Source organism: Sturnira hondurensis, unplaced genomic scaffold, assembly GCF_014824575.4.
Source record: "Sturnira hondurensis isolate 20B ecotype Veracruz unplaced genomic scaffold, ASM1482457v3 Scaffold0021555, whole genome shotgun sequence".
NCBI classification, from domain to species: Eukaryota; Metazoa; Chordata; class Mammalia; order Chiroptera; family Phyllostomidae; genus Sturnira; species Sturnira hondurensis.
This window is the reverse complement of record NW_028094186.1, coordinates 6049985-6063363: the sequence shown is the minus strand read 5'-3', so window position 1 is coordinate 6063363 and position 13379 is coordinate 6049985. Positions and strand designations below refer to the sequence as shown.

At 58.9% G+C, this 13379-nt stretch overlaps 1 protein-coding gene across 2 annotated transcripts in view; it reads right to left on the bottom strand.

The window, feature by feature from the left end:
• Positions 1–2550: 2550 nt before the first annotated feature.
• The window catches only part of CAPZB (capping actin protein of muscle Z-line subunit beta), a 126286-nt gene continuing 115457 nt past the window's right edge, over positions 2551–13379 (bottom strand). For both annotated transcript variants that reach the window (XM_037032984.1, XM_037032986.1), the window contains 3 exons: positions 8673–8738; positions 7932–8008; positions 2551–3359 (listed from right to left, as the gene is read on the bottom strand). In XM_037032984.1, coding sequence (XP_036888879.1) covers positions 3272–3359; positions 7932–8008; positions 8673–8738 — 231 coding nt within the window. In that variant the 3' untranslated portion in view covers positions 2551–3271. The remainder of the gene's footprint in view (positions 3360–7931; positions 8009–8672; positions 8739–13379) is intronic.

The following is a 13379-nucleotide window of genomic DNA, read 5'->3' as shown; positions in this document are numbered from 1 at the left end:
ATTCTCTCCTTCATTTTGGTCTTGGCTAATGTAATTATGATGTGCCTTGGTGTGTTCCTTCTTGGGTCCAACTTCTTTGGCACTCTCTGAGCTTCCTGGATTTCCTGGAAGTCTATTTCCTTTGCCAGACTGGGGAAGTTCTCCTTTATTATTTGTTCAAATAAGTTTTCCACTCGTGGCTGTTTCTTTTCCCCTTCTGGTACCCCTATAATCCGGATGTTGAAACGTTTAAAGATGTCCTGGAGATTCCTAAGCCTCTCCTCATTTTTTTGAATTCTCATTTCTTCATTCCTTTCTGGTCGGATGTTTCGTTCTTCCTTCTCGTCCATTCCACTGATTTGAGTCCCAGTTTCCTTTCCATCGCTATTGGTTTCCTGGACATCTCCCTTCATTTCAATTAGTTTAGCCTTCATATGTTCCTCTAATTTGTGACTGTACTCTACCAATTCTGTGAGCATCCTGATAAACAGTGTTTTGAATTGTGCTTCTGAGAGGCTGGCAATTTCTCAGTTGCTGAGAGTTATTGGCTCTGGGACTTTGAGTTCTTCTTGCGCCATCTTTCGGGCTGTTCGTTCCTGTTCCATAGCAGGATTGGAGCCCTAGGTTTTCACCAGAGCAGGGCAACTCAGTCACTGGGTTGTGACGCTGTATGTGGGGGCGGGGTCAAAGAGGAACAATGGCGTCCCGTCTGCCACCTCCCGCCGTGGCCCCCACAGGTGCCGCAGCTGCCACCATCACTGCGCCCACGCATTTCGTCCCACTGCACTCGAGTGTGCCAGCGCCGTCAGCCCTCACCCCCTGGGGCCTGCGTGGTCCATCTCACTGTGCGTGAATGTGCGACTGCGGTCAGTCTGCCCCGCACCCTGACTGGGTCCGGGCTGCCTGTGTGCCTAGGTCGGGGGATCTGTCCTGCCCGACCCTGCTCCGCTGCTGGCTCCGCCCCTCTTACGGTCCCCGTTGAACGGTTAGTGGTTGTCGGACTTCCGTATAATTCAATTTTCTGTTCTTTGGCTGCGTCTTTGTTCTCCAAACCTTTGTTGTATTCAAACTTGGTTTTGGGAGAAGGCACAGTGTTTCCACCTATGCCTCCATCTTGGCGGAAGTCCGAGACATACTTTCTTATATTAAGTTTGAAAAGACTTGGCTATAGAGGCTGACAAACAAGCACTTGCCAGGAAGATTGTCCCTTCGCCCCTGCTTACCGTGGGATGGAGGACACGCATGTCTCCTTGGCTTTTTGGGGAGAGTTCAAGGCCGACGCTGATGCCTAGGCCCACCGACCGGCCCAAGGAGGTGCTCAGCACAGGTTCCCTCCCTCCTGCAGCCCCTTCAGGGCCCACAGGCCACCGGGAGAAGGGCACCCGGTGAGCGTCAGGCAGGCTGCAGCCCCGGGACCCGGAGGGCCAGTCCAGGGCTCCTCGAGCCGTTTCCTCAGTCTCCCCTCCGGCCTCGGGAACGCCCCAGGGGGCCTGCGGGCACTGTGCTTGCCTTGGTGCAGGCAAAGGAGTGGCTGTGAGGGGGCCCTTTCGCCACTTGCTTCCAGCCGCCCCTCACCTGAGAAGCCGCTGTCCGAGCCCACTGCTCCCACCTATAGCCGCCTGACAGCACCAGAACAAGAGCAGCGATGCACCCGGGGAGGATTCTAGACGGCGGGGTAAGATCAGGCCTGGCGTACATCCCAGTCACAATTTCTGGGTTTCCAGTGTTGTTTTTGGTCCCATGATCCAAAACCTAAGTAAAGGGAAGAACTGTTTACTCAGCGCCTTCTGTGTGCCCTGCACTCTGCTCACGCAACTCCACGGAGCTGTCACCCGTTGTCCACGTAAGGAAATGCCTTTGGGCCCGCTCCCCATCCCAGGGTCCCACATGCAGAGTCAAACCTGGCCAGGGCCCGCCTTCTCTCCAGCCCTCATCTCCCCCCACCCCACCCCCAGCACTGAAAGGGAACTCGGTGCAGTGGTTTCTATCTCAATAAAGACGTGCCCCATCTGGAACTTTGTTAGACCAAGCGGTGAGAAGCTGGGACCAAGGAGTTGGGGTCGGAGATGTCGAAGATCCCGGCACATTGAACCAGATGGGCCAGTCAGGCGGGGGGGCCCCGAGCGAGGCCGCAGGTGCACTGGGAATCTTCCTCCCATCCCTGGGCGCCGTGGTGACAGGAGGCCCCAGGCGAGCGGGCCTTGCCAGCAGGTGTTCACTGCGATGGAAGGGAAGCAGGGGGCAGAGCTGGGAGGAGAGAGACGAGGGGCCAGGACCTCACACTTCACGGCTGGTGCGACTTACAGTGGCCCAGGCTGCAGGGCAGGGGCGCTGGCACCTCCATGGTGGGGCTGGGAGCAGCGGCAGCTCCGGGGGGCGGGAGGGGGCGGGGCTCTGCGAAGACGCCCATCTTTCCCACTCCACGACCAGCCCCTCCCTCCGCCCACCACCCTGCCGAGGCCCGAAGCCCGCTACACACGCCTGCCTGCCTGCAGCCGGTCACAGGACGAAGGCCACCAGCGCCTGGAGATGGAGGCGAGTGAGAAAGACCACAAGGCCAGTGCTAACTGGGTCCCAGTTTCTTTTTATTTCTTTTTTTCTCTTTTTCCTTTTTTTTTAAGTATGGAAGCTCAAGTATAAGATGTAGATTTTTTTAAGCTTTACAAAAAAACAAAATAAAACAAAAACTCCTTTTGCATTCCATAAAAATTGACAGAAAAGCACCAGGCCAGAAGAGCAGACCGGTCAGCAGGCCCCGCCCCCGCCCCCTGACATGGCCTCCGCGGGGCAGGGGCCAGGCTGTGCGGGACAGTGCTGAGGGCCACCTCTCCTGTCTCCCAGAGCTGTCCCCTGCCCCCCACCCCCACCCCAAGCAACTCCCAAACACACGTGGAATCAGATTTCCAGTTTTTCTTCTATCTTTCACACACCACAGTTATTTCATAAAATTTTTTTGTTTTACATTTTTTACACCAATGTAACAAAAAGGCAGGAGGAAGGGGAGGCAGACAGTGTATCTGATGCCTGTAAACGGGGGCGGGGCAAACAAAACGCACACGGTCTCTATGAAACATGGAGTCTGAGAGCAGAACGTGGTGGGAAGCAGGCCTTGGAGACGAAGGAGGGTGTTAGCGGCTTTATTCTCAGGGTGTGATGGCGCTGTGCAGGTCGGTGACGCAGGTTGTGGTGTGACCTGTCGGGGAGGGAAGGGACGGGGCAGGGAGCAGAAAGTGAGTTTTCTAAGAAAGGAACCTATCGAGGGCATGGCGGGCCCGGCAGCTGAAGCACGGGTTTAACATTGCTGCTTTCTCTTCAGCGCCTCCACCAGGTCGTTCTTAAGAGCTTCTTGTTTGGATTTGTCTGCAAACGTCTGCACAGACCTGCGGGGGAGGAAAAGGACTATCATGAGCAGGCTTCTCAGGGGAGGTGTGGCAGCCAGGGGCCAGGCCACTGCACTGGGGCCTGGCTGCCAAACTCGGCCACCAGAGCGTGACCTCCTGGGGCGGGGGCTGGCAGCAGCGTTCTCAGTGCTCCCCCAGTGGGAGCAGTGCAGTGGGCACCGCAGCGGGGGGCACCCGGCCACAGCCCTCAAGAATCCTAGTCCACTCCTCTGGGTACAGGTCCCAGGACAGCTTCAGCCCAGCTGCCAACTCAGGGCAGGGGCTGAGAGGCAGACCCGGGCCGTGAAGACCCTGCACACCTGGACACCGGAAACACAGGCCCCAGGCCAGGGCACAACACGAAGGACAAGTACTTTTAGGCTTTTGCCATGACGCTCCAGTTAGCCTGACCAAGAAACTCCCTGCGCCTGGGTTCCAAGAGCCAGCATGGAACCACAGTAAGTGGCCCTGGGTCCCAGCTCTTAAGTCCTGGATTTGAGGGGGAAGTTAACGTCAGCGCAGTTACGCCCAGCATTCACGCCACTCGGCAGGGCCAACGAGTAACCTCTGCAGAGGCCCCACGACTTGCACAGTGCTTTTCACACTCAGCTCTCATGCAACGCTCACAAGCATCCGGAGGGGACTTGATATTATTATTCCCAATGTATAGACAAGGAAACTGGGCCAATGACCCGATCGATCATCAAATTTGCCCAACATGTTGCTTAATCAAGAACTTACTAACAGTTTCATTTATAAACTTTAACAGTTTTGAAGCAGAAAGGGTAGAAGCTGCGTCTCAGGAATGCTGTGGACATGCTCAGGACAGCGTATTCCCTGGGAACCTTGAGTTTTACACCCACCAACCATAGAGAAGAATGGGAAGGAGGGAATGGAAAAAAATCCCAAGTGCTGCCCTGGCAGGTGTGGCTCAGCGGACCGAGTGCCAGCCTGTGAACCAAAGGGTCGCTGGTTCAATTCCCAGTTGGGGCACACGTCTGGGTTGTGGGCCAGGTCCCCACAATAAGCAACCACACATTGATATTTTTCTCTCTTCTTTCTCCCTCCCTTCCTCTAACAATAAACACTGAATTTTGGGAGACGGTAAGATGCACTGGACCAGAAGACATACCTAAGTTTTAGAGGAGGAAAATAGAAAAAAAATTTTGAAGCAAAAAGTGTGGTAAAATATTTAATAACATAAATAATGTAGGCTGCCCCTCCCCCCACAACAGCAAGCCAGGTAAGCTACATTCGGACTGTACGATTCACCCCCCCTTTCCTACCAAATTTGAGGGCAAAAGGTGCGTCTTATGGTCCAAAAATATAGTAAGTAAAATCTTTAAAAACAGACACTCAAGTGCTAAGAGAGGGTGAAGTGAGACGGAGCAGGACTCAGGAGAGACGGCAGCCGCCCCAGCTGAACGCTGGGTACTGCACCCTGGAACCGTCAGCACAGCAGCCTCCAAGCGGCAAGAGAGGGAGGAGCACGGGCAAGGCGCTGAAAGAACCTCTGCCCAACTGGAGACGCGCCATGAGCAGCCGCCGTCTGGGGCTGGCCACTTGCCCTGGACGGCCCCAGTCTGTGCCGACAAAGAAGGGTCGGGCTGCAGGCTCGGCCGGCCCACCGCGGGCTGTTCACAGGACGGGCGGGAGGGTGTGGCGGCCGAACCCCCAGCCTGCAGCGTGGCCAGCTTTCCAGGCCAGACCCCCATCCCCCTCGAGGGAGAAGTTCTTGAGTTAGAACCAGCGTTAGAATCAGGTTAGAGACAGGTCAGGCTTGGGTGGCTGCAGGTATGAGGAGCGAGGCACTCACTCGGGGGACAGAGCTTGAGACGGTTATCGCCAAGCACCTCGACAACACCTGGCAGGAGCACAACACCTGGCAGGAGCACCAGCTCAGTGTGGGCAGGAGGGCCCGCCACGCCGAGACAGGCTGGGTGCCAGGCTGCCCGCTGCTGCCCGGGCCTTCTGTGCTGGGAAGCCTGCAGTGGGCGGCCACGGGATGTCCAGGCCAAAGACGCACAACACTCCAGACCCACCCTGGAAGCTGACGGTGGGGAGGAAACTGCACCACGGGACACCTAGTGTCTCTCCCAATGCTGCGGCAGGACCACCATGGCCCAGCACAAGGCTGGGGGCCGACGGCGGCCTTGGGCCTGGAGCTGGTGTGTACACGGCCCGGACCCACGTGCTCACATCCCTCAGACACAGACACAGGGGAGTGGCTCCGCCTGGTCACATAAGGGCCCTTCTGCACCCCACCCCGTAAATCCCACCGAACCTCTTCTGAACCCTCAGTGTCTGGTCCCCAGCCCCGGGACTGAGCCCCTGCGGCCTGCCTGGCTGGGTTTCAAAGCGCAAGTGAAAACCAGCCCCTCCTCCTCTCCAGGGCATTCCCATTTGTCACAAGCTCAAGCCACGGTTCCCGGCCATCACCAACAAGCAAGGCTGCTTTCCTTCCCACTCGTGCAGGGTGTCGAGGAGCACAGCCACAGTGTACTGTGGGAGGGGCGCACCAGGCCAGCCAGGGGGGCTGCAGCCCCGACTCTGTGCTCCATGCTCGGACTCAGGGTAACACACCCCTTCCAAATCAGCCAGCCCGGACAGCCGTGTCCCTCTGCAAGGGGCTCATTTGGCTTCCAGGACCCTTGGTGGGAAAGCTGGGGAGGGCCTGGCCGCCCACAGAGCAGATTTGGGGAGGCTGTCTCGAAGCGCATGGGGGAGCAGCAGGCAGGAGGACACAGACCCGGGCACTGTGGCCATCACAGCGGAGCACACAAGAGGTGCCAGCTCCAAGCAGGGCTTGATCCCTGGCCCGGGCTCCTACAGGAGCCAGAGCCTGAGCCTGAGCCTGAGCCCGAGCCACCCCTCCACCACCCCCAATCCCCACCCGTAGAACAACACAAACACACCGCACACGCAACACAGGTCCACGTGCCGTGGGGGCCAAGTCTACACGTTAATGTGGCTGCTCGCAGCCGTGAATGAACAAGGGGTTAGTGGTGGTTTAAGTGTCCACGCGGCAGCAGCCGAACCGGCGGGGGCTCGGCAGGTTGGTGAGTCCTGTTTAGTGGGGAGGCTGCGCGCCCTCTCACGCAGGGTACCTGGATCGGCCTAATTGTCAGGCTGGATGTGGATCTGCCGCTGGGTCAGCACCTGGGAAAGCTCCCTCTGCAACTGCTGAAACTTGGGGTTGTCAGGGATTACGTCAACAGATCTACAGAGAGTACGTACGCACAGGTGAGTGCGGCGGGGGGGAGGACAACGCGGAGACAGGAGCAGGTGGGCAAGACGCTGAGAGGAGGCATGGGGACACGCAGGGCAGAAGGAGTGTCATCACAGCCTCGGCTGCTCTGTGCCAGCGGGGTCATGCTCCTCCAGACTCGCCCCCACCACACACAGGTCCTCTGCACCAGTCGGCCGGCCGTCACCGCTGCCCGGGTTGCTTGGTGTGGATGGGGCAGTGGCCCCCGGGCTCCACAGCCAAAGGAAAGCAGTGCTGCCAGAGGCAGCGGGGAGGCAGGGAGGCAAGAGACTCACTGGAGACCAGACCAAGTTCCCCAGAGACAGGGTGGGGAACAGGAAGATGAGGGGCCAGAGGGGAATCCCCGCTACGTCACAACTGTGTATCAGCAGGAGAACCAAAATCCGTCTCCTGGACGAATTCACAAGCCAAGGCCGCCACCAGAGCTGCTTCTCACCTGCTCCTCTGGCCCAAAGGGAGAGACCTGCACCTGCAGCGGGGATCTCAGGGCTGGAAGCAGGGAGGAGCGGGAGCCCTTGGACTCACACGGCGTGCTGGGCCGCAGGCTGCAGACCCTGTCTCCTCCAGACCTTCCAGCAGCCCCGCCTCCCTCACTGGACGGGGCCCCAAGAGGAGCGGCTCATCCACGGTCACGCAGCTCAGGGTGACAGGGCAGGTGTGAGCTCCCGGCCTCCTGACTCCAAGGCCTCTCCTGCCCTGAGCAGGGCCAAGGCCACTTGCTCTGCCACCATGGACCGCAGAGAGCCCGCAAGCCTTCACTCGGCAGACACTGGACACTGCAGAACCCAGGGCCCAGGATGGGAAGCTCAGAACCCTGGCCACAGCCAGCAGAGCCCTGGTAGAGGACATCAGAGGGGCAGGGGACCCTCTCCAGGAAGCAGCAGGGTGAAGCGGCTGTTTCTGTGAGAGTTCCCTGCAGCCCGAAGCCCAGCCAACCAGAGGTGGCCATGGTCTGCACTCTCTTGCATGTTTGAAGGCCTGGTCTGGAGGCCCCCTCAGACCCCAGAGACAAAGGGGCTGGGCAGGTTCTTTAGATGAGACTGAACCCTGGGGACTGACCCCAGGGACAAAGGCATCAAAGGTGGTTAAGGGGAATGCCTCCCATAGGAGGCAGGAACCAGCGTCTGAGAGTGCGAGCGGCTTCACCAGAGTCTGCACAGCAGTCCTATCCGGCAGGGACTGTAGCCCCAGTCCACAAACAAGGGTGGATCACGGGGAAAGGCCCTACAGCTAGTAAGCAGTAGACCGAGGATTCAAATCCGTATCTTTTTGATTTTCAAAGCTTGTACTCTGGGGTACATTACCTCAGTCCATTGACGATGTCCTTTGTTTTCCCAAAGTAGATCTCATTCAGTGTACTTCTGATTTTGTTCTCCATATCCTGGGGGTGGAGAGGTAGGGGTCACAGGTGATAGCAAACAGCAAGGAGTCCTGAGGTCCACTCTCTCCACCAGCTCATCCCTGCAGTTCCCGAAGCAACCACAGGGGGGCAGCGCATGGCTGCATGAGACCTGGGTGCATGAGCCCCCNTCCTCAGGGGCACCTCCCCCCCCCCCCCCCCCCCCCCCCCGCTCCCCTCCCCAAGGCTGGCTTTCAGGTCCACAAACACAAAAGCAGGCTGGAGCCTGAGCGCTGGTAGGCACTGGCTGGCCCTGGGAGCTGGCCTACACCACATCACCACCCCCAGCCCTCCACCCATGTTGAGAGCAACCCTGGGAAACCGGAGAGCAGCCCCCCTTCATTGGAGTAGCATGGAGATGGGAGAGAGAGGGCTCTGGGTTTCTGGAGCAGAGCCTTCCAGGAGCAAGTGTTTAGGGATGATGGAGGGGACGTCCCAGAGCTGTGCCCTGCTTGCACCCAGATCAGAAGGCTCAGAAATACACGATGCCAGGACAAAACATGAGAGCTGCACCCCAGGCTGCTGGGGAACTGGAAGAAGGGAGGCAGCCAGCACACTGGGACACAGTCTCTGGGCACAGCATCGCTGCAGCAGAACCACCCACGGCCGGGGTGACCCAGCGCCCGGGGGGGGGTGGCCCACTCACCTCTACCAGGCGCCCGATGTTGGCTATGTGCGGCGAGCTGTCGCTCACAGTTTCGTCTTTCTCCATCTGCAACACACACAGACATCCCTCTGAGTTGGAGCCAAGCCCTCCCTGCGAACAGCCACCTTGGCCAACAGCAGAGAGCCTGTCACTGTCACTGGCAGCTCCACAGCCAGCTGCAGGTGGTGCAAGGCCACTTCCCCAGTAGGGGGGCCGAGCACAACAGGACCCCAGTTTCAGGTCACGAAGAGCCCAGTCAGCAGAAGCCCCGAGTCCCCCAATCCCAGGGACGGTCCCGTGCTGCCCTGGGTAGAACAGACACCCATCAAGCCCACAGCGGGTGGGCAAAGGGAACCCCTCACCAGGCAACGGGTCCGAGGAGACCGCTCAGCCCACCTTCATCCCACTGTTCGCAGGCAGGCGCAGGCTCTCCGCGCCCAGACTGTAACGGTAGGACCAGTTACGGGGAAAGGGGCCAACGGCCCTGGGCGACAGCAGAGTCCTGGGCTCGTAGACCAGGTGGCCTGCCCAACGCCCCGGGGTAGTCAGGGCAGAGACTGGGTCCAGCCTTCTCTCACTTCAGAGCCTGCGTTCTTCCTGTCCCACGAGGCTGCGCGATGTGGGAGACTCGAGCAAGAGAACCTCCACCCAGATCCCGAAGGTACATTCCGGGGACACCATGGAGGCGGGTGTGAGGGAGGTGGGAGCCCACAATTCGAGTCTCAGGCAGGGTCCATTCTGGCCCAGCGATCAAACTGGGAGTGGAGCGGCAGGAGGCAGGCAGGAGGGAGGAAGCAAGGGTCCTGCTGTGAGCTCGCACCGGGAACTGCGGGCTTCCTCCCGCTCTCTTCCCACGGCCCAGGTTTACTTCCCTCCCCAGGCTACACACTCCTTAAGGAGAAATTTACTGGTTTCAAGCCTCACACGTCAAGCTCACTGTTACTCGACTGACAGTAAGAAGACGTAGCTACCACCACCCCTGTAGCTGAAATGGGTCCGCAGGAAACAGAAGGAAACACAAGGACAGCATCAGGAAGGCTACAGCTCAAAATGAGTTCGACTAGCGAAAAAGCAGAGAAAAAGGCAGGGTGGCTAACAACCCTCGGAACTAGAAGCAGCAGGCAGATGTGTGCACATGTGTGGTGTGTGTGGAGTGGCGTGTGTGCTCCGAAGGCGGAGGCTTCTGCTGCTTCCCATCCGTGTGGCCTTTCCTTCAAGGTCAGACAAAGCTGATCCAGGGATACAGTGACCCTTGAAACACTGCAGAGCACTTCCCAGGGGCCAGCACACTGGAGAGGGCAGAGGCCAAGCCCACACTCGTAACCGAAGGAGGATGGCCAGTTCGACACTGACCCAAACACGTTTTGATGGGACTCTTGAAAACCACCTGTTGGCGCACTCTAGAACAGACATCCCAGGGGTCACCACGGGCTCGCTGCGAACAAGCCCCGTCCCAGAGCCTCCAACTTCCCACTCTGAGGGGGACGCTGGGCTGGAAAACCGCAGCGCTCTGCCAGGTCCCCATCGGACACGCTGCAGCAGTGGCCAGGTGCTGGGCTGCACGATGACCACTCAGATGAGTCCCTGCTCCCAAGGTGGCCTCTGTGGCACCCTGCAAGACTCTCCACCTGGCCCAGGCCAACCTGTGCGTCTGGGATTTAAAGGAAGGCACAGCTGAGAGGGCGCGTCGACGTCCTGCCAATGGCATCAGGCATTGCGATGATCAGGTTACTCCGGAACCCAGAAACAGGACCAGCTCCCACACACAGCAGCTGCCACACATGGGGGGCTTCCCAGGTGGCAGCCACCTTATTCCACTCCGTCCTCACAAAAACCTCTTCTAAACCCAAGGATACTGAGGCTCAAAGACATCAAGATACGCCCAGATCCAGCAGCGTCAGACCCCAAGGACCTCGCTCTTTCTTCCTCAGTGTGCCGCTCACACGTACCTGGGCAAGTGCAGACCAGACGCTTGGGCTCAAATGTTAATCTCACGGACCACAAAATGAGGGGTACGCCCTGTGAAGAGACTCGCGGTTTCCAGCCTATTTCAAGCTTGACAAGACTCTGCTGTGGTCGCTACAACAGCCATCTGTGCCTTTAGGTGCATCGACGACTGGTGCCAGGTCAGAAGCTGCAGCTTCGAGGTGCCTCAACGCGCTCAGGAAGCCACGGTCCCTTCTGCTCTGTCCTGGCCCAGCGACTTCTGCAGGGCTGCATTCTGTTTGAGACGCTGGGCTCTCGGAAGGCCACATACAAGTCGGGAGCCCACCTGCTTAAAAGGTCTGAACACCCTGACCCCAAGAAATGAGAAAAGAACCGGGCACACTTCGCGATGGGAGGGGACTCGCGAGATCCTAGTGGTGGGCGGGGTGCCGCTCCAACCCACGCCACTGCCAAGGGCCACGAGGGACAGTCACTCACAGGATGACAGAGCCGCCCATGACAGGCAGCTGTCCCCACAGCAGTGCGGCCCAGCTCACGGGAAGCACCAGAGGAGAAGCAAGGCGCTTCCTACAGCCTGCCACACACACTATAGGAAGGGCAGAGGGACAGCCTAGAACCTGCGCCCCCACCAGGCTCTTCGGCGACTACGAGCCTCATCTGTGCCGCACAGTGAGGTCTGGCTCCAGCGACGCTGTCTCGGTGAAGAGTGGTCAGGTGGACAACAGGGCGGGAAGGCCAGGCCGGCCGGCCCCTCTGCCCCAGCACTGGGCCCTGGGCTGTCCCAGGTGCTTCTGGGGAATGTGAATGTTCAGAGCCGCCAAGGGTCCCACAAGACAGGAGAAGTCAGAGTGCTCATAAACGTGAAAGTGGTAGCCACCCCCCACTCTGCAGGTCTAACAGGCGCCCCAGCCTGGGCAGAGCCTGGTGTTCGCCAGAACGTTCTCTGTCCTCAGCAAAATGCTGTGCCAAGACAACTGGCGTACGTACATGCGGTGTACATACATGCGGCGTACATACACGTGGAACGGGGTCAGGAGCACACTCGGAGGAGGAGGAATGGAGCCCTGTCTACCCATTTTTAAAATGGATTTTTGGACGCTGATGTCCTTGGCTGTGTGTCCCCTCCCTCGCAGGGAACTGGGTCCCAACCAGACTGAGGGCTGCTCTGAGAGCGGCTCTTCCGGGCAGGGAGGAGCCTGGGGGTGGTGGTCCAGACGAATTCTGTCCCTCTGCAAATCAGTGTCTCTCCTTCCCCGGCTCCAGGCAAAGGGCCGATTCCTGGCAACCCCAGGAAGCGGTTGACGCTTAGAGTTTCCTGAGGGTCCCAATTTACACCAGCGCCAAGGGTGCAGTGAGACCAGGACTGCCGGCAAAGGGCTCTGGGCTATCAGGGTCAGTCACTCACACGACCAACCCAAATGGAGAGGAAAGGCTGGAGCCACTGGACACTCAAAGGTGAAAAGGTTGCGGGGGGGGGGGGGGGCAGGGGAAAGGGAATTTGAACCCAAGGAAAAGGCCCCCAGGAACCATGGGTGGAAGGAAGGTGGGCTGGCGGGTGGGGCAGAGGCCTTGGCACACAGACAGGCTTCCACAACCCCGCCAACTCCCCAACACCTGGTCAGGGTCAGCTTTCTGGCAACGCTGACCCCCAAAAAGTAGAGCTATTTTTGCAATGCTTATATTATTACATCCTCGTGAATGTGGCTGCCAGAAGGAAACGTTTTTATGTGCTGTGGCCACACAGATGTTCCACAAGGTGATTCCCCCCGAGTCTGAAGTCAGGCACCACCCCCTCTCCATGCCTGGGAGTGGGAGAGATGAGGGCTAGTATCTGGACAGCAGGGTTTTCCGGGGGGGGGGGGGGGGGGGGGGGNCGGGGGGCGGGGGGGGGGGGGGGCGCGGGGGGCGGCTCCGGTACCTCCCACCCATGTGCTGCACTCTTGGGCAAGTGCAACCTGAAGGGCGGGGCCCTGAAGGAAGCCAGCCCCCACTCCAAGGCTCCTCACCTGGAGGCCCCAGGGGGAAGGCCTGTGTGGGCCCCCACTTCCCTGCCTCTGCCTGGCGCTAAATGAGCTAGTAAATACACAACGCCCAGAACGGTGCCTGGCAGAAGGGCGGCCTCATTCCCAGGACTCTCTGGTCCTGACTCTTGGACAGAAGCTAGACATGCCTTCCTGGTCACGGAGCTGTGCCGGGTAGGAGCCGGGCACAGGCCCAGACTGGACACACCATCAAGCCCAAGGACAGAGGTCAGGCAGCCCCTCAAGGAAGGCTCAGTCTGCCTAGTTTTGGGCAGTTTTCATTGAGCCTAAAACTGTGCTCAGTCTAGAAGAGGGAAAAGTCTCTGCTTGCAAGAACCGCGGTGGCAGCAGGAGTAGCTGTTACTTATTAGCCACAAGCCACGTGTGACACCGGTTCTGTTTCTGTTCCACAGCAATCTTCCCAAACAGGCAGTACTGGCTCCATGGGGAAAGTGCCGGGTCTCGAAGAGGGGGCGGGGCCTGTCCAGGTCACATGGCGGGATCTGCCCCAAGGTCTGGATGACTGAAAACTCTCTGCCGGCGACTGTTCTGCTTGCTTAACTTTGTGTCCTTGACCAGAAAAATCAAAGATAGGCCACCAACCAGGACTCGGAAATTCCAAGCAGTGTCGATCTTTGCCTCTGCGCCTCCCCTGGCCCCCAGCACCCTACGGTCTCTGGTCCCTTCCTCTCCTGTCGACCGTCACTCTGGGACCATTGCAGGGAGGCAGTCTCAGGCC